The sequence below is a fragment of the Rhineura floridana genome, chromosome 10 (assembly GCF_030035675.1).
Source record: "Rhineura floridana isolate rRhiFlo1 chromosome 10, rRhiFlo1.hap2, whole genome shotgun sequence".
NCBI classification, from domain to species: Eukaryota; Metazoa; Chordata; class Lepidosauria; order Squamata; family Rhineuridae; genus Rhineura; species Rhineura floridana.
Genome location: NC_084489.1, coordinates 91,054,108 through 91,079,721, shown reverse-complemented (window position 1 = coordinate 91,079,721; position 25,614 = coordinate 91,054,108). Strand labels below are relative to the sequence as shown.

The 25,614-nt window shown below is 54.7% G+C and overlaps 1 protein-coding gene across 5 annotated transcripts in view; it reads right to left on the bottom strand.

Moving 5' to 3' along the window:
* KCNH2 (potassium voltage-gated channel subfamily H member 2) overlaps positions 1–25,614 on the bottom strand; it is a 92,315-nt gene that overhangs the window by 13,679 nt on the left and 53,022 nt on the right. For all 5 annotated transcript variants that reach the window (XM_061585940.1, XM_061585938.1, XM_061585942.1 and 2 more), the window contains 4 exons: positions 6,985–7,410; positions 4,152–4,539; positions 3,083–3,282; positions 2,132–2,384 (listed from right to left, as the gene is read on the bottom strand). In XM_061585940.1, coding sequence (XP_061441924.1) covers positions 2,132–2,384; positions 3,083–3,282; positions 4,152–4,539; positions 6,985–7,410 — 1,267 coding nt within the window. The remainder of the gene's footprint in view (positions 1–2,131; positions 2,385–3,082; positions 3,283–4,151; positions 4,540–6,984; positions 7,411–25,614) is intronic.

The following is a 25,614-nucleotide window of genomic DNA, read 5'->3' as shown; positions in this document are numbered from 1 at the left end:
GCCCAACTACGCCCCTATCTGGACAGGGACGACCTCGCCTCCGTTGTTCACGCTCTGGTAACTTCAAGACTGGATTACTGTAATGCGCTCTACGTAGGGCTGCCCCTGAAGACAATTCGGAAGCTTCAGCTGGTGCAGAACGCAGCTGCCAGACTACTGACGAGGACCAGTCGGTCTTCGCATATAACACCTGTCTTGGCGCGTCTGCACTGGCTTCCTATTTGCTTCCGGGCGAGATTCAAGGTGCTGGTTCTTACCTATAAAGCCTTACACGGCGTGGGACCTCAATACCTTGTGGAACGCCTCTCTCGATACGAACCTACCCGTTCACTTCGTTCAGAATCTAAGGCCCTCCTCCGGGTACCAACCCATCGGGAAGCCCGGAGGGTGGTTACTAGATCTAGGGCCTTTTCTGTGGTGGCCCCTGAGTTGTGGAACAGCCTCCCCGAAGAGGTACGCCTGGCGCCTACACTTTTATCTTTCTGGCGCCAGGTAAAGACCTTTTTATGCTCCCAGGCATTTTAATCTTTTAATTTTCTTAATCTTTCTACTTTTAACATGTATCCTTCTTAATTTGTGTTGTATTTCGTTTTTGTTGTGCTTTCTGTTGTTTGTTTGTACATGTTTTTATGATTTTTATTATGATATATTGTATTTTATCTTGTTTGTTCACCGCCCTGAGAGCTATTCTGCTAAGGGCGGTATATAAATTGAAATAATAAATAAATAATAAATAAAATGGGAGGGGGCAGAATAGCGGGCTGCCGTCCTGATGAAGAAACACTTGAGGACGTGGGCCTTTTTAGTTTTGATATTAAAGCAACAAGTAAAGAGTCTTGTGTCAGGGCCGGTGTGAGCGTGTGTACCCCTAGGGTGCGGCACCATGCAGGATCACCAGATGCGCCCAGTAAGCTGCTCTGATTTAGCCAAGAGGGCGGGGCTTCTAAAATTTTTAAATCATTTTTAAAAAATGTGTTTTTAAATTTGTATATTTGTTTTTAATGTTTTAATGGTTGTAAACCGCCCAGAGAGCTTCGGCTATGGGGCGGTATACAAATGTAATAAATAAATAAATAAAATAAAAATGATGAACTGTGCCGGCAGAGCAGAGTTCTCCCTCTCTTTAACACCAGCACTGGTATCTGTGGGTGGGTGTCACCCAGTGAAGTCAAACTGGAGGAGCTGTAGGGGTGACAAAAGGATGTACTTCTTCACCGCTGTTTTCTCTTTGCCCTCCCTGTCCACTTTTCCTTTTATGCTGTGCCCGGTGGGGAGGGATTATCTTGCTTTAAATGACTATAGAAAAACCATTCTGAGTGCTTTTTTTGGCTGAAGGGTGAGGCAGAAATGCTCTAAAATGATGTGACCAGTAATGTCAACAGTTTGAAAAAGGATCAGACCAGCTCAAGGGGGGTGGAGGGTGGACCGTTAGCCGTGGCAGCTAAACACAAGATCACCTCCTCTTTGTGGGCTTCCCACTTGACTGACACCCCCACCCGTTTCTGCATTCTACCCGTCTTAGAACACCAGAAGAGCCCTGCTGGGCCGGACCAGAGAGGGCCTGGATTTCCAGCTTCCAGATTCCTTCTTACCACCGCCAGACACAAGCCTCTAGGAAGCCCAGAAATAAAGCCATGGTGGCCACAGCCCCCCCCCCCCGGCTGCTCTCTAGCCCCAGGTATTCCATGGCCCTCACTGCCTCTGCAAAAGCTGGCCTGTGGCAGAACGAGAGATGAAGGAAATGGTTCTGCCCCATACGACAATGGAACCAATGACCTAGAGAGGTAGTGGGCTCTCCAACACTGGAGGCATTCAAGATGGACAGCCATCTGTCAGGAATGCTTTGGTTTGGATTCCTGCATTGAGCAGGGGGTTGGACTCAATGGCCTTGTAGGCCCCTTCCAACTCTACGATTCTATGATTCTATATGTACTTACAAGAAGAGGGCTTGAAAACTGTGCTAGCCACATGCATGCAGGGGGCATTCTGGCTAAAAATATCCTCAATAAAGTCCAGTAAAAACAAGATGTTCTCTTCTTCCTCAGCCCCCATGCCCTGCCCTGCCCCACGGAACCCTCCCAACTTTGTCTGGACAGGGCAGAGGGCCCCAGGTGGGCTCCCCTCTCCTCACCTAGGATGGCCACCACCACGTCGCCACGCAGGATCTCGATGGAGCCGCGGGAGATGAAGTAGAGGGCAGTGAGGACGTCGCCTGCGTGCACCAGCGTGTCCCCCGGGGGAGCGTGGGTGGTCTTGAACTTCATGGCCAGGGCCCGCAGGCACCCCTTGGTGGCGCCCTTGAAGGGCCGGCAGTTCTGCAGCAGGCTGCGGTTCAGGTGCAGACAGATGTCAGCCTGCAGGCACTCGGGGAAGCCCTTCAGCACCTGGGCGGGTGGTGGTGGTGGAGAGAGACAGAGGGATTGGGACCAGCAAAGGTGAGCTTTCCAGAGAGCAGAATCCTTCCTTTGGGCAGGATTAGGAAACCCAAGGGCCACATTCCCTAGTGGGGAACATTCTGGGGGCCATATGACAGCAGTAGACAGGGCCAGAGGCGAACACTGCTGAAGCAACAGGTGGGACTCTGACCTTTGTCCCACACCCACACCAACACACAGAGCGCCCTCCCACCATCCAGGTAAACAAGAGAGATCACCACCATTGAAGGACGCATTCCAGCCAGCCATAGCACTCGAGGCAGGCATGGAGCAGGTGGGGGTGCGGCCTCAGAGGTGTCCCAAGGCTCAATACAGGGATGGAGGACAGCATTTGGCACTCAAGCCTGCTCTAGAAGCAGTTTGGCCCACACAGCAGGTCACCCAAGACAGGGAAAACTCCTCCTGGGAGACCTTTCCAGTAAAAGGGCTTTTATCCCCACAAGGAACCCTGCAAGGTAGGTTAGGCTGAGAGGATGTGACTGGCCCAAAGCCAAGACGTGATCCTGCATTTCCACCACACGCACAGGGGCTCTCTTTAGGCTCCCCGTATTGCCTGCTGGGACGGAGGACCCTTCAGCGCTGGTGTTTCCCCAGGCCCCCTCCCCGCCCTGGAGACAGAGAGGCTGGCAGAGCCTGCACCCACTCACTGCGTTCATGTCGATGCCGTTGGTGTAGGACCAGGCGTGCTGGAAGTACTCCTCCAGGCGCTGCCGCAGGGGGTTTGGGATCTGGTGGAAGCGGATGAACTCCCGCACCCGCAGCATCTGGGTGTGGTAGCGTGCCGTCCCCGAGTAGAGCCGCTGGATGATGGCTGACACATTCCCAAAGATGCTGGCATACATCAGTGCTGGGGGTTGACGGCAAGGGGAGTGAGCCCAGTGAGGACCCGCCTGCCCCCCAACTCTGCCCCCCAGCCTGTGGCATCCTGGCCGCACCACACGCACAGCAGAAACGCCTGGGACAGTGTGAGGCTGGCACACTTGCTGAGCACCCCTGAGCAATGCATGCAACCTCTGCTCACTCACACCCACCCATTGCTCAAGCCTGGGCTTCTTTCTGATAGGGACTGACTTTTGGGGGGGGGTGTGCTGGGTGTGTGTGTGGGGGGATGTGACTGAGCCGTGGTCTGTGCATCCAGAAGGTCCTGGGGGTGGAGTGCGCGAGTTGGGTTCCTGACTTCTCCAGCTAAAGGAAACGGGGGGTGGGCAGGGCCATGGTCACAGCACAGTCCCTGGCTGCGTTCTGACTGTTTATTTATTTATTATTTGATTTATATCCCACCCTTCCTCCCGGCAGGAGCCCAGGATGGCAGGGCAACTGTCCTTACCAAATGCTAAAACAGGGAGTTTTAGGAAACTGTTTCTCATAAATTGCCGGCTACCCCTGTGCCTTTGAGAAGGCCAAGCTATAAATCCAAACCTTTATGATTTGGTTAGTAATAAAAGGGTGAAGGGTGATACAGATGAATGACGGCCTGCACCCCCAGCCTTCCCCAACCCACCTGGTGCCCTCTGGGTGCTTTTGGCCTTAACTCCCACCAGCTCCACCACCACGCAGGCGGGCTGGATGGGCTCTGGGCTGGGGGAGGAGGATCTACAGAGAGGCACCAACCCAGAGAGGCCCCTCCTGCACCACACAGGTGTCTCTTGTGTGGGGAGTCCAGCCAAACCGAGCAGGGCCTCCCCCCACAAATGCCCCCCCCCGCAGCACACTCACAGCCGATCAGCATGACGCAGATGGAAAAGATCTTCTCTGGGTTGGTGTTGGGAGAGACGTTGCCAAAGCCGACGCTGGTGAGGCTGCTGAAGGTGAAGTAGAGGGCCGTGATGTACTTGTCCTTGATGGTGGGGCCCATGCGGGGGTTGGTCTCGTTGTAGGGCTTGCCGATCTGGCTGCCGAGGGAGTGCAGCCAGCCAATGGTCTTGTCCTCCATGTTCCCAATGGCGTACCAGATGCAGGCCAGCCAGTGGGCGATCAAGGCAAAGGTGCACATCAGCAGGAACAGGACGGCCGCCCCGTACTCTGAGTAGCGGTCCAGCTTGCGGGCCACGCGCACCAGCCGCAGCAACCGGGCCGTCTTCAGAAGCCCAATCAGAGTGGTGGTCTGCAGGGAGTGGCACGAGGGGGCTGTCAGGACTTCCAAAGAAGTCCTAATACCCCAAGATGGCTATTTGTCAAGGAACCACAGAGTGGGAAGGAACGCCAGCAGCAGGCACCCGGCCAGCTCTCCGCCTGGCCAAAAGTAGGACGGATCTGATGGGGTAAAAAAATCCCTTTGCGCTTCCTCCCCCCACCCCCCAACTCTGGAGGTATGACTTTGCTGCCTTAGATTGTGGTGCTTGGTAATCAATTTATGGCATTTTACTGTATTCTGCTGCATACACTGTTGTTTTAATAGGATGGTTTCTGGGGGCACTTGGGCTGAAAAGCAATATATATAAAGACGTTGCAGCAGCAGCCGCAGCCTGCCCATGAGCGATGCCAGAACCCAAACTTTCTTCAGGAAGCATCCAAACCCGGGGTAGAGAGGCTCCCACCCCTCACCTCCACCTCCTTCCCTTTCCTCCTCTGCTGGCTCCTCAGGGCCATCACCGGCATTCGTAAGACCCTCTGAAGAGCAGCTGGACCAGGCCAAAGGGGGCCCCTCTAGTCCAGGCTTTGTGGCCAGCCAGGTGCCTTCCAGGGAAGCCCCCAAGCAGGAGCTGTGCACACGTGCAACTCCCCCGCCTGCAGTCACAGGGCAGCTTCTGCCTCCGACACCGGAGGGAAACAGATCCGCCTCCATGATTTTCTCTGGTGCCCTTTTAAAGGCATCCAAGTTGGCAGCCATCACTCATGCAGCCTCCTTCCTTTTCTGCCCCAGCCCTCCCCCCCCCCGGCTTCAGTGCAAGGACCGCCTGCCTTCCTTTGGAAGACACTGCAATGACGGCGTCTTTCACACCAACTTCTTCTGCAGGAGCTCAGCCATACAGCACGGGAAGTTATAAAGAGATAGAATACAAAACTCACAGAGTTTCTGTGACCGTACACAAAATATCTCCCCCACCCCCAACATGAGCCCAAGCTCATGCACAGGCTAAGTGACAGGATGTGGCCCCCAGTCAGGGGTGAGCCCCAGTAGCTTTGCAAAGGCTGATCATTTCAGCAGTGGCAGGCAGCTCCTCTTGTAGGCCTGTTGCAGTGATGGTGTGCGTGCGCAGCGGCTGTGCCATCTAAGACCAGCCAGCCCAACGATCCCATCTCAGCCCTGCCTGCACACCTGAGCCCCCCTGACTCTCCTCAGCCCCTCCCACAATGCACCTGGCCACCTGGATATCCATTTTCTTCCCTGACTCCTGCAGGAGCCGCATCCAGCTGACCTGGAAGCATGTGCAGGAAGTGGGGGGGGGGGAGGAAAAAGGCACTCCTTAAGGTGCAGCGATTCCATCATTGCATCAAAACCAACATCCCTCCTACTCCTGGCTGATGAAATGCTGGCAGGAGCCGCAGAGCCTCACCAGGGAAGTGGGGGTGGGTGGAAAGCCCCCCTTCCTCCAGCCCCCCACCCCCAGCTTCCTGGGCCTTTATTCCACGGAACACAGGAAAGGCCCCATCCACCGAGCCAGCTCCCTGGCCCTTCTGCTCAGTGGGCTAAGAGGTGGCAACTCTCCGGGCTTTAAGGAGGAGACCCCATTGGGATCTGAGCCTAGGACCTTCTGCAGGCAAGGCAGGTGTTCTGCCACTGAGCTGGGGCCCTAGAATCATAGAATCCTAGAGTTGGAAGGGGCCTTGTAGGCCATCGAGTCCAACCCCCTGCTCACAGCAGGAAATCCACAGCTAGAGCATCTCCCGCAGATAGCTGTCCAGCCTCTGCTTGAAGACATCCAGCGAAGGGGATCCCACCACCTCCCTAGGCAGTCGGTTCCATTGCCGAACTGCCCTTACTGTCAAGAAGTTCCTTCTAATGTCCAATCTGAATCTACGCTCCTGCAACTTAAAACCATTAGACCTAGTCGTACCCTCTGGGGCAGCAGAGAACAAATCTGTACCCTCCTCTATGTGACAGCCCTTCAGGTACTTAAACAGTGCAATCATGTCCTTCTCCCTCCCTTAACTACCACTCGGCCTGCCTCTGCCGCTCCTCACTCCTCTCTCTGTCCAGGCAGAGTCCCAGCCTCTTCCACGACAGACAGAAATCTGACAGCTAGGCATTTCTTTCTCCTACTACAGTACAGACACATGATGGGAAAGTCTGCACCTACTGAATTTCTGCCTGTCATGCAGTCACTGTAGACAATGATTCTGCCAGGAATAAAATGTGTGGCCATCCTTTTCACAGAAACAAAGCTATCCACGTTCTGTTGGTGCTGCCTTCCTTCTAAGCCGTGAAATTATTCAAACATTCTGTGATTATCGCAGAAGCTCATCCGGTATAGCAGAGCTTGGAAGCAGGCAGGAAATAATACCCAGTATTAAGGGTGCGTGTGTGTGTGTGTGTGTGTGTGCGCATGTGCATGTGCATTCCACCCCCACCCCCCAAGGAAAGGTTGGGGTGAACTTTTGAATCTACCTCCTCAGATCCAGAACCAAAAATGAGCAGATCAAAAGGGATGGCAGCCACCATATCGATTAGGAACCAGCCCTTGAAGTAGTGGATGGCGATCTTGGCCGGGTGGCTGACCACTTCCTCGTTGGAGTTGACGTAAGTGGTGCGGAAGTTGATCAGGATGTCGATGATGAACATGATATCCACAATTAGGTCCACCACGTTGAGGGGGCTGCAGGAGTAGCCACAGAACCAGCGCTCTTGCTCATCACGGTCGTGCAGCAAGAAGGCTGCTGAGTAGGGCGTGAAGATAGCTGTGTAGATGACCAGCAGGAGGATCAGCCAATCCCAGACCGCCTTGAAGGGGCTGTAATGGAGGATTGTCCACTTGTGGATGCGTGGCGCCTGGAGTTTGTATTCCGGGAGGACGTCGGCACCCAGCGACAGGACCTGGTGTCAGGGCAGGAGAGAGACAACAGCAGGTGTCAGTGCCCACACAGGGGCCGGTGGCTGTCAGAATCACACCCCTAGGAAAGTCTCATCCACACACCCCCATGCCCCATCCCAGGAAAGGAAGGATGCCTGATCCTCAAACAATCCACCCTCTGCTTCTTCTTAATCCTTCTTAAAGCCATTTCCAGGAACGCCACATTAATCCGCCCACTGCCCAATTCTGCAGTCACAGATGGGGAACGCATGCCCTTCTGTATCTAGGACCGCACATCAGTCGCCTGCCTTCCGCATCCCTTTGGTCTCCTCCTGAGCAGCAGAGCACCATTTTCATTGGCTTGGCCTCTGCCAGGCACCTGTGGGTGGCCTCCAGAATCTCAGGCGGAGCTTTTCCCGCTAGCCACTGTCCTCACTGTGGAAGTCCCTCCTCAGGTGCACAAATTACAGACATTTCAGCAGCCAGCACATGGTGGAAAGATCCTCACAACGTCTTGCTCAAAAGTACCCTCACATCTCCCATGTTAAGGACAGGGAAAAGAGGTCTGGCATGTTTGCAGCAGAAACTGGCTGCGCACAGCTCTGATTGGCTGGAACTGGTGACATTACAACCACAGTAGTTTTCCAACTATTTTCAAACTGATTCTGGATGGATGTTTATTTCCTTTAACAAACATACATGCAGCACTTTTTTGAAACAAAGAAGCAGGCAACCTGCTTCACACATGCGGGTGGGGCACAGCTGAGTTAGCAGCCAATTTGCTCGTCTACCACTTGCATTCCAAATGTGAGAGGAAGCCAGATTTGCCCCATTGGGGAAGAATGCACAGCAACTCCTGTCGTTGTTGTTGGGGCTTTTCTGGTGGGGGAGAGGCTGAATATCCCCAACCTTTATCCAGCCTCAACTAAGAACAGGCCAAGAGAGTGTGGTTGCTGGGTCAGACCAAAGGCCTGTCTAGACAAGCCTCCTGTTTCTCCAAGTGGCCAATGGGAAGCCTGCAACGGTGGCAGGAGGGCAACCCCCAGCAGTGACTGGCATTCAGAGGCATCCTGCCTCTCTCTGATCCTGGAGGTGCGAGTGCTCAGAGCCATCATGACTGGTAGCCACTGGTAGCCTTCTGCTCCACGAATGTGCCGACTCCCCCTACCCCCAAAGCCACATCACCACATCTGATGCCAGGATGTAGCTGCCTTTGCCCTGTTCTGCTGCAGCCCTCCCACATCTGGGCCCCAGAACTGAGCAGAGAGACTGCTCTGGACAGGCAACCCTCTCCCTGTGCCACACTCGTCACTGTGGGGCAGCAGAGATGTCAGGAGGGCCAGCAGGGGCCCAGCCTGGAGCACCCCAACCTTGCGGTCCAGAGGCTGGGACTGTGGTCAGCAGGGCGCTCCTTCCTCTCCCTTGCAAACTGCAGCCAGGCCAGAGCCTGATCTCCTGGCAAGATGCGACAGAGGCCTCAACCTGGCCACAGGGGAGAGACCCCAGTCATGGATCAAGGTGCCAGGAGGGGAGAGAAGCCCTCCCCCCCCCAGCAGTGAAAGGCTGAAGGGGAAGAGTCACCAGCTCAGCAAGGGGGCATGACTTGGCTGGGCTGCCTCTGCCCCCCTCCTTCCTGCCCTGCTCCTCTGGCTACTCCTCCTTCCTGCCCCCCTTCCCCAAGACCCCAGGATTGTCTCTGACACAAAGTGGCCTTTGAGCCCTCTCTTGCAGAGGGGGTCCCACTCCCCACACACCCACTGTCCAGGGCATGCCACCTGTGCCCTATGCATGATCCCCCAGGGGGGCTTTAGGATCCTGAACTAACTAAGATGGGCCAAATACCATCACATGGTTCCAGATTCACTACCATAGATGAGGAGCCCCTCTTAGCCTACAAACATGAACTGAAAGGGGAGGAATGCGACTCCTCTGGCACACTTTGGCCACCTGGCAAGGCACCGCCAGGGTGATTTCACAGTGATGGCCTCCTCCAAGCACTGCCAGGCTGGTGCAGGAACGCATGCCTGCCAGCCTTTCAGTCCATGCTCATGGCCAAAGAGAGGCTCTGAGCTGCACCCAAGAGTGAGATCCTGGATGGAACCAGGGAACAATCCTGATTCTGGGTTTGTGAAAAGGCTGCAGGAGAGAGCAAGAGTGTTTAGGGTTCCCAGCTTGGGGGCGACCCCGAGAGGTCGTGAACGAAGCCGCCTGCCTGCTCTCCAAGGGAAGCAGAGAAGCTGGTGCTCAGCACATCTCTCTCCTCATCAGGGCACACGCACGCAAGCACCAGCACCCTTGCACACTCAAAGGGTGGGGCCCTGTCTCTCTCCAGCTACAAAAGCAGCAACTGCTGAAGGGGCCAGAGACCATCTACCTGTGTGAGTTTCTGCAAGACCTGCTCCCTGCATTTCTGGCTGATTTCCACCAGGCCTGGAAGGGTGGGGCCCTGTCTCTCTCCAGCTACAAAAGCAGCAACTGCTGAAGGGGCCAGAGACCATCTACCTGTGTGAGTTTCTGCAAGACCTGCTCCCTGCATTTCTGGCTGATTTCCACCAGGCCTGGAAGGGTGGGGCCCTGTCTCTCTCCAGCTACAAAAGCAGCAACTGCTGAAGGGGCCAGAGACCATCTAGCTGTGTGAGTTTCTGCAAGACCTGCTCCCTGCATTTCTGGCTGATTTCCACCAGGCCTGGAAGGGCGGGGCCCTGTCTCTCTCCAGCTACAAAAGCAGCAACTGCTGAAGGGGCCAGAGACCATCTACCTGTGTGAGTTTCTGCAAGACCTGCTCCCTGCATTTCTGGCTGATTTCCACCTGGCCTGGAAGGGCGGGGCCCTGTCTCTCTCCAGCTACAAAAGCAGCAACTGCTGAAGGGGCCAGAGACCATCTACCTGTGTGAGTTTCTGCAAGACCTGCTCCCTGCATTTCTGGCTGATTTCCACCTGGCCTGGAAGGGCGGGGCCCTGTCTCTCTCCAGCTACAAAAGCAGCAACTGCTGAAGGGGCCAGAGACCATCTACCTGTGTGAGTTTCTGCAAGACCTGCTCCCTGCGTTTCTGGCTGATTTCCACCTGGCCTGGAAGGGCGGGGCCCTGTCTCTCTCCAGCTACAAAAGCAGCAACTGCTGAAGGGGCCAGAGACCATCTACCTGTGTGAGTTTCTGCAAGACCTGCTCCCTGCGTTTCTGGCTGATTTCCACCAGGCCTGGAAGGGCGGGGCCCTGTCTCTCTCCAGCTACAAAAGCAGCAACTGCTGAAGGGGCCAGGGACCATCTACCTGTGTGAGTTTCTGCAAGACCTGCTCCCTGCATTTCTGGCTGATTTCCACCAGGCCTGGAAGGGCGGGGCCCTGTCTCTCTCCAGCTACAAAAGCAGCAACTGCTGAAGGGGCCAGAGACCATCTACCTGTGTGAGTTTCTGCAAGACCTGCTCCCTGCATTTCTGGCTGATTTCCACCTGGCCTGGAAGGGCGGGGCCCTGTCTCTCTCCAGCTACAAAAGCAGCAACTGCTGAAGAGGCCAGGGACCATCTACCTGTGTGAGTTTCTGCAAGACCTGCTCCCTGCATTTCTGGCTGATTTCCACCTGGCCTGGAAGGGCGGGGCCCTGTCTCTCTCCAGCTACAAAAGCAGCAGCTGCTGAAGGGGCCAGAGACCATCTACCTGTGTGAGTTTCTGCAAGACCTGCTCCCTGCATTTCTGGCTGATTTCCACCTGGCCTGGAAGGGCGGGGCCCTGTCTCTCTCCAGCTACAAAAGCAGCAACTGCTGAAGGGGCCAGAGACTCTGTGTGTGTGTGTGTGTATGTGTGCGTGAACCTGCTGCTCGGGATGTCTATAGACTACTGGGGTTAGTTGTTTTGGGGGTCAAGATTTAATTTTGGAGATTCATTTTTGCTGTTATTTGGACTCCAGCATATTTTTGTTAGGCACTGTTGTGAAGTGTGTGGGGATTGCTTAATTGTATATTTATTGAGATGTTTCCATTTGTTTGTTGTTTATTATTATTGTTTGGCTACTTATATACTGTGTATATTTATATTTCTCTGTTGTATTATTTCTCTGTTGTACAACGCCCAGAGAGCTATGCTAGTCGGGCGGTATAGAAATTTAACAAATAAATAAAATAAATAAATAAAGGGCATCCCACCTCCTTGCTCACACGCACCGCCCTCCTATCGACCCTGCAAATGAGCAAACGGAACAGCAGCTGGTGGCCAAGTGTGAGCGCCGTGCATCAGCGGCTGCGCTCGCCTGACAAGCCACGTGCAGCAGCGCCAGCTCTGTCTGACAAGGCCAGTCCTCCCAGCGGACGCCCCTCGCCATACCACCACCGCCACCTCAAGCCGTGGCTCCAGCTCCCTGCTCCGACAGCAGAGCAAAGCAGGATGCTGGAGCCAGCCCAAACTTGCAGGGGCACACACACACACAGGCACTTGCCCCCAGGCTCGCTTGCACCCCACACTCCTCCTGCACAGGCGCTGTGTGTTTCATTCCAGGGCTTATTTTCAGCTTGGGAAGCTGCAATGAAGTCACATGAAGAAGGGTGTGCTTTTGAACATGTGCAAAGTGCAGGTCTCAAACACAGCCTAAGCCCCGGGCTCTGCTGTCAGTGTAGGCCTTCAGCACATTTTCTGTTACATCCCAGCATACGAAACAAAAAATACCGTCAAAGTACGCCTGAGCATGTGCAAAGTGTCTTTCCCTCACTACTGAGCAAGCACAACCAGGGTTAACCCTGGAACCTTCTCTTGGAGAACTTAAGCCACGGACATCAACATCTGCTCCTGACCAGCACCTTCCCTCCTCCCCCCCCCCCGGCCACTGTCCCCTTGAACTTATAATGGCAGGCTGGAAATACTGGGGGGGGGCTTTACAAGGAGAGGTGTCCCTCTTCCCCTTCCCACTTTACCAGCTTGAGTTGGGGCTGCAGCTCCAGAAGGCAGCACTCAGCCCTGGGACTCTCTTGCTCGTTGCTGTGGGGGTGCCCGCAGAGGCACAACTGCTGCGATCCCTCCCCGCCAACAAAAATCCTGTCTGCTGAACCAGAAGAATGCGATTCCTGCCCAGCTGGAGGACACCCAGGCATGGGCACAGACAGTTATAAATAGAAGGTGCGCCATGGGCCAGCTGGGGAGGCAGCAACAGGGCAGAGGGGGCACAGCAAAGCATGCTGGGAATGATGCCCACTCTCCCTGCGCACAGAGGGAGGCATGTGGCACCCTGATACCACCAGCCCTTCTGGAGAGCCCCTTTCCCTGAACTGTCACCAATTCTGTCACCCTGGAGGAGTCCAAGATATCCCCAAACATGCTCAGCCTTCTCCCCCAGAAATCCGAGACTGACCATGCCGGCCAGTCAAACCAAGTCAATCCCACCAGACGGAAGAGTTTTGGAATGCCAGCACTTGGGCCAGGAAATGTGTGACCCAATGAGAGTGTCTCTGGGCACATGCAGAGTGTCTTCATCTCCCCAGAAAGCAACCCCTCTTACACAGTCGTCCTCTTGCTAGGATCAGGGAGAAGCATTTCTAAGGTGGGCTTCAACGCAGCTCAGACCCCAGAACACCTCTGGTGAGAAGCTCAGCCCACTGACGGCAACTGGCCCTTCAGCAGAGCAGCCGGCCGAGGATTTCCGTCCCCCTGGGTGCTGCTGATCCCTGGATTAGGTGAGGATGATTCTGCCACACAGCTGCTGACACTGGCCTCCGCTGACCCCTCCCACCTGCTGAAGGGCGACCGTTCTCTGAGGCAAAGCTGAGACCCCACCAACTGCAATCCAAACACACGCACCCTCTAAGATGGGTTGCATCAGAATGAGCACCCAGCACCAGACATGTCCTCAGGACCACAGCATTTTAAAAATTAAAGAAGCACAAAGCAAGGGCCGCTAAGCATATGGAGAGTGCATTTCCCACATGACTGTGGCACCACAGCCAATTGCCAAAGCTTTATGCAAGCTTAAGACACCTGAGCCTCACTCCTCAGGAATGACGTGTGACCCAACAGCTGTGCCCCCTTCCCCTCAGGACCCCTCTGATCCACAGGGTGGCACAGCAGCAGTCCCAGAGGTGGCCTCCTGCCACCGCCCCCCCACCTGGCCAGGAAAGAGGGATCCCTCCAGAAAGCCCTCCTGTGGGCTGCAGAAAGAGCCTCCCTCTTGCCCCCCTCCCCTTCACACTCAGCCCCACACTCCCTATATGCCACTCCAGGGCCTGTGTCCCAAAGGGTCCTGTTAAGGGGATGAGGACGCCAGAGGTCAGGCACAGAGGAATGTTGGGGCAAAAGCAGTGTGTGTGTGTGGGGGGGTGACATTCACAAGTGCCCCGTCCTCTTGCTCAGCAGCTCTTGAACTCGCCACTCCTGGGGCCTTCCTTCCTCCCCCTCATCTAGCACAGCTTTCCCACAGCTGACCACTCCCCAAGTGGCAGCCCACGGGCGACCCAGACTCTGCCAAGCATCCAGAAACAGCCCTTCCCCATGCCTGGGCTCAGCCCACACACTGACCGGGTACTAACAAAGAGTGCCCCTGAGCATAAAAGGAGTGGGTGTCCCACCATACAGTCTCTCCTATTCATCCCCGGTTTAGCGATAACATAGGAGGCCCCCAAAGAGACACCACCCCCACCAGCTCTGCGTTCTGCAAATAAGCCAGAGAGGGAAGGCACCCCCTGCCCCCCACTGCAATCAGACCCAGTGATGGAGGGGCAGGATGGAGAGGCCCTTTCCTCGTCCTCCCCCAGGGCACGTGGGGCCCTTTCCTCCCTCCCTTCCTCCCGAGGGCAAATCCAGAGGTGAGCCCGATTCTCCATCCCCTCCCCCGCAACCAACCCCAGGCAAGGACCTTCACTATCCCCCCCCCAATCTCCCTGGGAAGAAGAAAGTACCTTCTCTACATCCTTGCTGTGCGGGGCTCTGGCATCATTGTCCAGGCACAAGCAGGTGCCACACAGGGCAATGCCAGGCATGGGTAGTGCTCTGGGCTGGGGGGTGGCGGCTGGGGGGGCAGAGAAGTCCTGGAGCAGCTGCAGGAGGGACGCCAGCATCCTCACGGCGAAGGCCCTGCCTGCCCGGCGCTCAGCCCCAGCCGCGTGCCCAGGGGGGACCCAGCCAGCACCGGGCAGCTGCCCCTCTGGGGCCCGGCACCCTGGGCATGCTGGTAGCCCGAGGCAGGACACCCCCTGCTGGATAGGGGCGCTGGAGGGATGGAAGGGGTGCCACAGCAGAGCAGCCACCGAGAGCGGCCCCCGCCAGCCGGCCAAGTGGGGAGGCGGGCGAGCCAGCGAGCAGCTAGGCTGCAAAATTATTGGGGCGGAATTTTACCCAGGCTGCCCTGCTCTGAACGCTCCCAAAGGAGCCGGGCGGGTCACCCCCTCCCATTAACCCTTCGCCCGGAGGGGGGTGCGGCTTGGGTGGCTGCCTCCCCTCCGGCGCACAACTAGGCGGGCAGCCCCGGCAGCGGCGTGGGCACCTCCTAACCACTTCCTCGGGCATCCTCGGCCGAGCAACAGGAAGCCCTCCTCGGCCAAGTCGCGGAAAGCATCTCTCGCTCTCTTCTTCTTGCAGTTATTTTGGTACCAGACAGGCTGGCGTGTGTGAAAAAGCTCCAAGACCGGGGGGGGGGAGTTTCTGCGCAGAGCCTGGAGGAGGCGAACGGACCCTGAGGCCAAGCTCTCCCCCCCCCCCGGCTGCAAATCAGTGTGCGCCGTTTGGACCCCAACTGGCCACATGCGGAAAGTTGATGCCACGTGACCCCTCCGCGAGTACGTCCCACAGGCCCCTCCCCCACTCCAAACAAAACCCCCAGGGCCACTGGCTAATTTGGCCCAGGTGAACAGTCCCTCCTACCGTCTGGTATTGTAAGCAGTCAGATGCCAGTGGCCACCAAGTCACACATCATCCCCGACACATTCCCAGCCCCCCCAGCACCCTCGCTCTGCAGGAGCCAGATGTCGTATGTGACCAGTTTAGCAACAAATGGCATAGATCTGGGAGGACAAGGCTATCCATGGCTACTAGCCACATTTGCTAGCCACAATGGTTGTGCACTACCTTAACACTGATGGAGGCTGGATGCATCTGAATGCCACTTTCTGCCAGGAAGCCTGCATGGGAGGGGCCGGCTGCAGTTGTGCTCAGGTCCTAGAATCATAGGATAGTAGAGATGGTCACTGAGTCCAACCCCCTGCTCATTGCAGGGATCCAACTTAAAGCACACCTGACAGGTCAGAAAAGGGATCTGGTTGGCTGCTGCTGTGAGATGAGGAGGCTGGACCAGATATGCCCTCTTTGCGCTGATCAGCTGCCTCTGCTGCAGGATTCTCCTGATGCTCTCACAAGTATTCTGAGGCTTGCAAGTCTTCAGGGTGTGTGTGTGTGTATATGTGTATAAGGAAATAGGCTACAAGTCTTGCCTCTGCCGCAGACTCTTTGCATGGCTCACCCCTGCATCTCAGCTTCAGTTCCCCAGTCAAAAGAATGGAAGCGGAGCTGCAGTGGCCTACCTCACAGGATTGTTGTAAACAGAAAGCAGAATTAAACTGGATAATCTCCCTGGCAGATTGTGGGAATGCTGTGGACATAATATATCTTGACTTCAGCAAAGTTTTGACCAAGTGCCCCATGATATTCTGACAAGCAAACTAGCTAAATGTGGGCTGGATGGAACAACTATCAGGTGGATCCACGGTTGGCTACAGAATTGTACTCAAAGAGTGCTCATAAATGCTTCCATCTCAAAATGGGGGAGGTAACGAGCGGCGTACCGCAGGGCTTGGTATTTGGCCCAGTGCTCTTCAGCATTTTTATTAATGACTTGGATGAGGAGGTGCAGGGAATGCTTATCAAATTTGCAGATGATACAAAATTGGGAGGGATAGCTAACACCCTGGAAGACAGAAACAAATTTCAAAGGGATCTTGATAGGCTGGAGCATTGGGCTGAAAACAACAGAATGAAATTTAACAGGGATAAGTGCAAAAGTTCTACACCTAGGAAAAAGAAACCAAGCGCACAGTTATAAGTTGGGGGATACTTGGCCCAGCAACACTACATGCAAGAAGGATCTTGGGATTGTTGTTGATCACATGCTGAACATGAGCCAACAGCGCAATCTGTCTGCAAAAAAGGCAAATGCTATTGTACACTGCATTAGCAGAACACTAGTTTCCAAATCGTGTGAAGTACTAATTCTACTCTATTTGGCACAGGTTAGGCCAGTGTGGCGTAGAGGTCAAGGTGTTGAACTATGACCTGGGAGACCAGGGTTCAAATCCCCACATAGCCATGAAGTTCACTGGGTGACCTTGGATCAGTCACTGCCTCTCAGCCACATGGAAAAAAAACACCTATTCATAGGGTCGCCATAAGTCGGAATTGACTTGGAAGGCAGTACACTTACATGTTTTAGGCCTCATCTTGAGTACTGCATCCAGTTGTGGACACTGCACATTAAGGATGCAGACAAACTGGAACAGGTTCCGAGGAGGGCAACAAGGATGATCAGGGGACTGGAAACAAAGCCCTATGGGGAGAGACTGAAAGAACTGGGCATGTTTAGCCTGGAGAAGAGAAGACTGAGGGGAGATATGATAGCACTCTTCAAGTACATGAAAGGTTGTCACACAGAGGAGGGCCAGGATCTCTTCTCAATCGTCCCAGAGTGCAGGACACGGAATAATGAGCTCAAGTTGCAGCCAGATTTTGACTGGACATCAGGAAAAACTTTCTGTTAGAGTGGTACAACAATGGAACCAATGACCTAGGGAGGTGGTGGGCTCTCCAACCCTGGAGGCATTCAAGAGGCAGCTGGACAGCCACCTGTCGGGGATGCTTTAACTTGGATTCCTGCATTGAGCAGGGGGTTGGACTGGATGGCCTTATAGGTCCCTTCCAACTCTACTATTCTATGATTCTAACACCCAAGGTACTTGGCACATGACGAGCACTCTCAACATTGTTGTTGCTTTTTATTTAGATTTTATGTATATTTTAATACTTATCTGATGTTTTATGTTTTTAACATTTTAGTGTTGGTAAACCACTTTGGAATCCTTGAATACAAAGTGGCTTATAAACGGTTTTCATAGGCAACTAATAAAAGAAACGGCAGCAGCGGATGTGCTGGGCGCGCGCGCACACAAGTTGCCACTTCCTGCTCCATGGCCCCTCCTCAGGGCATGCTTTCTGCAGTGGGGAAACCGAGTCAGAAAGGGGCGGCAGCTGGCACGGGGGGGGGAGCTGCTTGGGCCTTGAGGTGCCATGGCCTGTGTTGGCCAAGCACGTACAAGGGGGGCTCACGGAGTCCAAGAGCTGAAGGGGGAAGTCAGGCAACCTTCCCACCCCTGGTGCCGCATGATGCTGGAGCTGATGGGAGTTGTAGTCCAAAACATCTGGAGGGTGCCAGGTGGGGGGAAGCTGGAGCATGGAGTGGGTCCAGGTACTCCAGCCCCTCCACACACAGAACCGATCCCATGAACATGGCGGCGATTCATGCCCTAAGGGGGGGCTCATCTGGGCTGGGAAGCAGCTCTCCCCGCTGCCTGGGAAGGGCCGTGAAGCTCAGTGAGCAGAGCATCAGGTTCAATCCCGACAGCATCTCCAGGTAGAAGAGCGCCCTCCCGGAAACCCCGGAGAGCGGCTGCCAATCAGAGTGGACAATACTGAGCTAGATGACCCAGTGGTCTGACTTGGCATAAGACAGCTTCCTAGATTTCTACGTTCCTATGTTCTCCCCTGTGTGCGTAATCTGCACTCAGGGGGTTTGCACTCTGCGTATGATCAGGAACACAATTTTCTTCACATCTATAAAAAAAAATGTGAATGCACTCAGTAATTTGGCAAACTGATAGAAGCCCACAGCCTTCAAAAGGTGGAGTTGGGGACCGGGCCTTGTGCTAACTCTCTCTCCCCTCCCCGGCCCCATCTGTCTAAGGACACGGGAACATGGGGATCGGCTGTATCCAGAGTCAGGCCACACTGGCCCATCTAGCTCAGAACCATCTGCCTGCACAGACTGGCAGCAACGGCTCTCCAGGGTTCAGGCAAGGAGCCTTATCTCAGCCCCACCTGGAGATGCTGGCCCCGGGATTGGACCTGGCCCTTTGGCCTGCCAAGCAGGCACTCTACCCACTGAGCTCAGGCTTTCCCAGGGTGAGGGGCACCACCCTGCCAGCCACTGCTGGGATGAGCCCGAGTCTCACTGGGGCAACTGACACAGAGGACATGTCAGACCTCTTCAGGGCAGCCTCCAGGTCTGGCTGTGACCGCTGACTGCCCTCCCACTTGAGCAGGGCAGAGGCAAGGGTGAGGCGGGGGCGGGCGGAGAGTCCTTTTCTGGGCTGAGCTGCCTCTTGGAGGGTTAGCAACATGTCCTCTGTCTCCTCCAGTTCCACTTTTAGAGAAGGGGGGCAGAGGTCCAGTAGAAGGGAGGGGGCCAGGCGTGTTACCAAGGAGCTGACCACGCAACTGGGCCTGGCGCTAAAATTAACCAACCTCCTCTGGGCACCAAATTGGGACAAAATCTTTCCCTTTGCTTGAAAAGAGACGCATGGCTGGACGGCGGGGAATGTCTGTGTGTTGGGGGGGAGAAGAGGCCAAGGCAGAGGGGCTCCTTCATGGTTGAGAGAGGGGAGGGAGGAGTGAAAGGGCTCACTTTCAGGATGGGGCTTTTGGGGGACCCCTCTAGTGCCCCCCCAGCTGCAAGGCAGCTCAGAGAGCGTCAGCACCTGCACAGCCCTTCACTGGTGACTTGGCTCGGCTATGAACAGAGGCCCAGCAGCAGGTTTTGTGCCCCCTCCAAGCGAGCTGGAAGCAGGTCCCTGCTCTCTCTCTGTGGCTGCTCACAGTCTGAGCACTTGTCCCACTTCTGCCTCGGGTAAGCAGCCTCCAAAACTCCTTGGTCAGGAGAGGGCAGCGAAGCGGGCGGGCAGGACGCTTGTCTCTTGCAAACCCCTTTGAATGCCCCAGGCGCAGATCTGCAAGAGCCAAACCAGACTCTCCCCTGGCAGAGCGCAGAGACCCCTTCCAACCCAAGTTGGCAATCCTAGTTTGTCACCTCCATTTATCTGTGGTCCAGACTTGCTCTCCGCTACCACCCGCCAGCAAGGCCCAGGCTGCACAACAGCACATCTCTGAGAGCTGGGGGGGGGGCAGGCGGTCTCCTCTCCCCCAAAGATGGATTGACTTACTGGGCAGAGGTGTTAACCCGCCACTCATCCCCTTGGCTTGGCAGGGGAGTGGGCCCACAACAGAGCCAGCATCCACAGGGGCAGCTGCCTGACACCCCCCACTGCTGTGCCTGCAGAGGGAACCCCCCACCCACTTCATGAGGATGAAGTGAGGTGGGGGTGCACGGCCCAAGAGTTGGCTTCAGAATTGGATTTGCCATCTGACAGGATTCACCATCTTGAAAAAAACAGCTTATTTTTTTTAAAAGGTGATTTCCCAGACATCAAGGTTTGTTTGGGGTTCTTGCAACATAATTCCCCAATAAGAGAACACTTATTTATTTATTTATTTATTTATTTATTATTTGATTTATATCCTGCCCTTCCTCCCAGCAGGAGCCCGGGACGTTGCAGAAAGGAAGGTAAGCCGGCCCTGGGGTTTCAAGTTGTGGAATGTGCATTTGGATGGCGCAGAATATGCACAAGCCTGGAAGTGAACGGCAGCCACCTCCTCCACATCACCATAATCATCCCTCATTTTTGTGTCTCTTTGACACATGGCCTTTATCATGCTTTCCCTGCCACACAACCCAGGTTGCCACTATTCTAATTTTTGTCGGAACTGAGGGAGGGTGACTTGCCTGAGGCAACAAAATGATTCTTCAGCACAGCTAGGACCAGGACAAATTGATTTAATTTGACTTTCCTGGTTTTTTTATTCATATACTTCCTGAGCAAGCAAGTCTATCCACAGGTGGCTAGGACAATGAAAGCTTATCAGTTTGCCATGATTAAGACTTCCCTTTGACCCCCCTCAGGTGTGAAGATCAGCGGAGGGGGCCCCTTGAAAGTTCCACGGCCCTCAGGAGTTTGGAGGGGGGTGGCCTGGGAGAGGGCATTCTCTGGGGCAGCCCCTAAGCTGTGGAAGTCCTTCCCCACAGAGGTGTGTCTGGCACTTCCATTGTAGAGCTTTCCTTGTATGCTGAAGATGAACCTCTTCGCCTTGACCTTCAACACGAGAGAAATATATTTGAGGACCCACCCAGTTCTCCTGATTGCCATTCATTTTAACTGATTTTAATACTGCATTTTTAAATTGTCGTCACCCACCCATGGACTTTATTGTAAAAGGCAGGTAAGACATCTAATTAAGAAAAACTAATAATCATAAATGAAATACAGAAGATCACCCAAACTTGTGGTCTGTCCTGGCTTTGGCACAACAGGACTGACATCTCTTTAGACCCAAGAGAGCAATCATGGCGCAAGGGCTTGGCCCAATGGTGTAAACACTGACAATAACCAATGCAATGATCTGTCGTGGTACAGTCCTCCTGCTTGGCCGCAAAAGACAGGCAGGGCTGCCCTGGTTCCTACTTTGTTCTTGTCTACCAGGCCCACGTCGACATGGCTTGTGGGGGTGACCAGATCTCCAAACGCCTTTTTCCTTCTTTGAAAGCAGCTGCACGGAGCTACAAACTGGATCAGAATCACAGCACTGTGGTGGTGGGGGTGGGTTAGTCCTCCCTCTGTGCTATTTCCCTCCAAAGAAACTGCCCTCCCCACAAGCAGTTCACAGCCTCTCGCAAAGGGAAACGGGTACCTCTATTGCACTTGCCTTCCCACATTCTCTCTTGGCGAACAGCAGCTTTGGGAGGGGGGTTCCCCACCCCCACCCAGGGAAACAGTACAGGAGGGAGGTGTAACCCCACCCTGACTAAGTCCACTTAGTGGGGAGGGGGAGGGCAGCTGCATTTGGGCTAAGGAAAAAAGAGGCCAGGAGATCAGTGGGCACAGCAAAGAAGGGTTTAATTCAATGTGCTTGGCAGGGCACCGGCTTAGTTTTAAGACGAAACGTGTTTGTATTCAAGTTCAGATTTCATTTTAAAACAGATTACTTTTTAAAGGGATGTTTAATGTGTCTTTTTGTTGTAAAATTGTTTTTATCCATCCTTGTTTGCATGCTCCATGGGGGAGGGGGGAGTCTAAGATGACCCACACTTGGGGGGCATCCTCTTTGCAACTCACACAGCATCCTCCCTACCCCCTTTCTTGTACTGTCCTCTAACTGCTGTGGGGCAGGGTGTGCCGACATGCTGAGTTTCCCCACAGCTGGGAAAGGGGAGAAGGGAGGCACCAGGCCCAGGGCAGCAACAGGGGCAAAGAGCCACCTTCCTGCAGGGAAGGAGTCTCTGGCCAGCTCGTGGGCAATCTGACCCACTGAGGAGCCACACACCGGCCCCTCTCTTGGCCCCGAGGGGCCCCTTGCCACAAGCAGTCGGTGGACACTTTGCTCTCCCAGAGCACTGGTGGAGGCCCAGCCGGCTCCAGAGCCTGTTTTCAAGGCAAGGGCTCAACTCTTGGCTCCTAGGATTAGGCATTATTGCAGTTACTGGCGGAGCACCAGCAGCTCCAAGAAAGTGTGTAAAACTGAGGCCCATGTTGAAAGTGGCACCAGACACAGTCTCAGCCTGCCCGTCACACGCCTCATTGTGAGATGATGTCTGAAGGGGAGTCGCTTGAGGTTGTTGTGGTTGTAGGTCCCAGGCTATGGTCTGAAGGCACGTGAGGCCAGCTCCCTGCTGAAGCTAAGCAGGGTCAGGTCTGGTCAGTGCCTGGATGGGAGACCGCCTGGGAACCGTATGGAAGCCACCTTGGGTTTCTAGCATGAAAAGAAAGGCAGGGTAGAAATGTAATAAATAAATAAATAATAAACATGGGTGCACGTTGGGGAATGCAGCAGGGCACGGAGGTTGGTGCAATGGTGGTGTCCCACCTTCAACTGCTACACTGACCACACAATGAAAACAGCCTTGCTGTGTGAAGTGCTTCCCCCCACCCACCCCACGAACATACATTTCTAGGGAGCTGCAGGATTTGCATTTCAGGCCAAATAACAGCAGGGGGCACCTGAGCCTGTTTCTAAACCCAGAGCGCAGGTGGGAGAAGGATAGCTTTTAAAGGGGCTGCATGGCTAGTCGGTGCCCAAGCTGGGACGCGGCCCTGCAGAGCCTAGTCTGCCCCCAGGGATGGGGCCTTCAGCCAGTAAATCGCTTGTGTGGGAACCCTTTTGGAGGTCTCAAAGTAGAGGGTTGGTTTTTTCAATGCGCAATGTTACAAGGAAATGCCACCCTTAATATTTTCATCTTCTGCAAATTTAGAAACATGCTGTTCTCAGTTTTCACAATGAAAATGGCTGGGCCCAAATGGTTTCAAACTTCAGTGAACTCCAGGCCCGGCAGACTGGTGGAAGACTGAGTACAGAAAAAGAGGTTTTGAGGACAGTCCAGGCCTAGTGACAGGGTCCAAATGGGAGGGCAGGTCTAGACCCTCCACACACCCCACTCAGCCAAGAAAGAGAGACTCAAGCTGGGAGAAATGGCAGGAGGGGCCGCTGGGCTAGGCTGCAACCCCTGAACACCCTCACTCCATCTCTGAAGGTCCCAGAGATCTTAACAAAACGTCATTCTGAGCAGACATGAGGATGACGATGGGACTTCTATGCCGCTTTTCAAAACTCAGGTTCCTCCCAAAGTGCCTCAGAATCTAAAGGGACCATCAGAGGGATCCAGTGAAGTTGCCTCCTCCGCCCGCCTGCCCCCCAGCATGGTGCCCCCCAGATGTTTTCGACTGCAACTCCCCCCAGCTCCAACCAGTGCAGCTGGACTCGCATCAGCTCCACCATCTTGTGGCCCTGCAGGTTGGGGCTGATGGGAACTGGCTGCCCATTTGCTACCGGGCCAAGTTCAAGGTTCTGGTTCTGGTGTACAAAGCCCTATGCAGCTCGGGACCAGGATACCTGAAAGACCATCTCATGCCTTATATACGCAGTTGATGATCGTGCTCTGCAGGTGAGGGCCTCCTGCAGATACCATCTTATCAGGAGGTTCATTCTGCACAACATAGGAAACAGACCTTTAGTGTGGCGGCACCTGCCCTGTGGAATTCGCTCCCCTTAAATATCAGGCAGGTGCCATCCCTGTTATCTTTTCCGCACCTATTGAAGACCTTCCTCTTTCAACAAGCCTTTTAAGTTGAGACCTATCCCACTCTGCATCTGTGTCAGAATTGTTTAATATGTTTTTTAATAATGTTTTTAACCCTTTTTTAAAGTTTTTTTTAAAAAATGTTTTTAAAGCAGTTTTGTTTTAATGTATTTTAAGATCTGTTTTTATGATGTTTTAAAGTGTTTTTAGCACTTTGTCTGCTGCCCTGTGCTCCTGCTGGAAGGAAGGGCAGGATACAGATTAAATAATAAATAAATAAAATAAATAAATAAACTGTAGTTGGAGAAGGGGCGATAAAACAACCACCTCTTCAAAATCCCATCCCTCCAGTCACAAGTAAATTAAATATATGTTTTTTAAAAAGCTAAAAACAATGTAAACATCATGATAGCCACCCTGGCATCGTCAAACCCTAAAGCGGCGCTATTCCCCCCCCCCAGATATCACCATAAATCCCCAAGAAGCAACAACTTAGACAAAGGGACGGGGGGTGTTGCAGGCGCCCCCCAGCCTTCAATGCTACAGCAGTTGCTCCTGCACTGCGCCCACAAAAGACACTTGGGCGGAAATAGCGGCTTCCAGAGCCCCCCCCCCCCAAGGACAGACGTCGACTGCTCTGCAGGGCTGCAGCCCCCGAGCACAGGTAGTTGCTGGAGTGCCCTTTCTGGGGGGGGCTGACTTTGGATCCCAGACACAATGATGGCAGGCACTGCTCACAAGGAAAGAGACCTTCACCTGCAAAGCTTTAGAAGCCAGGGCTGAAAGGGAGTGAGGGTGGGTGGGCTCTGTGGGTGTCTGATAGACAGCAAGACTTCAGGGCCATTCTGAACCCCCAGCTCTTCACTCCTCACTCCTCTCCCCCCCCAAAGCAGCTCTTCTGGCTGAGGCCCCCACCCCCCCACCCCCCCCACACACAGACATGGCTGCCTTCCGCTCCTGGCTGCGCATGGCCAATGTGCCTTCACATGCTCTGGGCAGCACCGAGGAGCACACAGCAGGCACAACGCCAATACTGGGAAGCCACAGTTGGGTGGAAGGTGAGCAGCTGGTGATGACCCCCAAGGCCCAAGGGCAGAGGAGACGGGAAGACCTGCCCAGGACATTGGCAGACCCTCTGGAAGGATCTTTGGGTGCCCCAGGGCAGAAGAGCCTCCTACTGGACGACAACCCATTGGCAGGGTGTCAGGGCAGAGCAGAGCACGGGGGCTCCTCTCCCTCCCTCCCAGAGGGGTCACTTTGGTCATGAGGGTGGGCGGGCTTCTGCTTCTCTCCTTATTTACAATGAGGTGCCTGTTTGTGACCCTCAACTTTTAAGTGGAGGTTTTATGAGGGTCCCTTTCCCCCCCCCCAGCTCTCACCATAGTCTATTGTCAGTTTTGAACACTGCCGATTCCTGAGCCTACAGAAGAAGAAGGAGCCTCCTTGTCAGAACTCCACTTGGCCTCCTGAGGCTGTCTCTGAGCATGTCCAGAGCGCTCTTCCTGCCTTATCCAGAGCCAAAAGTCAGCCCACAGAAAAGCCAGTGCACCTCCCATTTGGAAAGCGCCCCACCCCTCACAACCACTCCCTGCCAGACTCTGCCGCCCCCTCCCTCCCCAACCCACTGTGCCAGCAGCAGGCACCCCTACCTCCTGGGCCACCAGGCTGGAGATGCGGGTAGCCCGGCGCACGCCAGTGTGCTTGCCTTCCTGCTGTGCACCACTGTCATTCCTGCCTTGATACATGCCGGTCACCGGCTGGAGGGAAGATACTTGCTCAGAGCATGATGCCCACGAGGGGGATGCTCCAGGGGGCCCTGAACTCCACTGCTGCCATGCGTGGAGACAAGGAGGAGGAGGTGGCAGCGGTGGCAGCAGCAATAAAGGACCCAGAGGCAGATAGGCACGGGATGCCTGGCCGGGCTCTGCTGTTGGAGGCTGAGCAGATGGAGCAGGCTGCCAGCATCTCTCCCCCTCCCTCCTCTGCCCACCCACAGGGAGGTCCTGCCTGGCTCCGCCCACTGCCCCCCTCCTTGGTGCTCTCAGAGAATCACACACAGCTCTGCTCCCCTCCTCCGAGGGAGTCC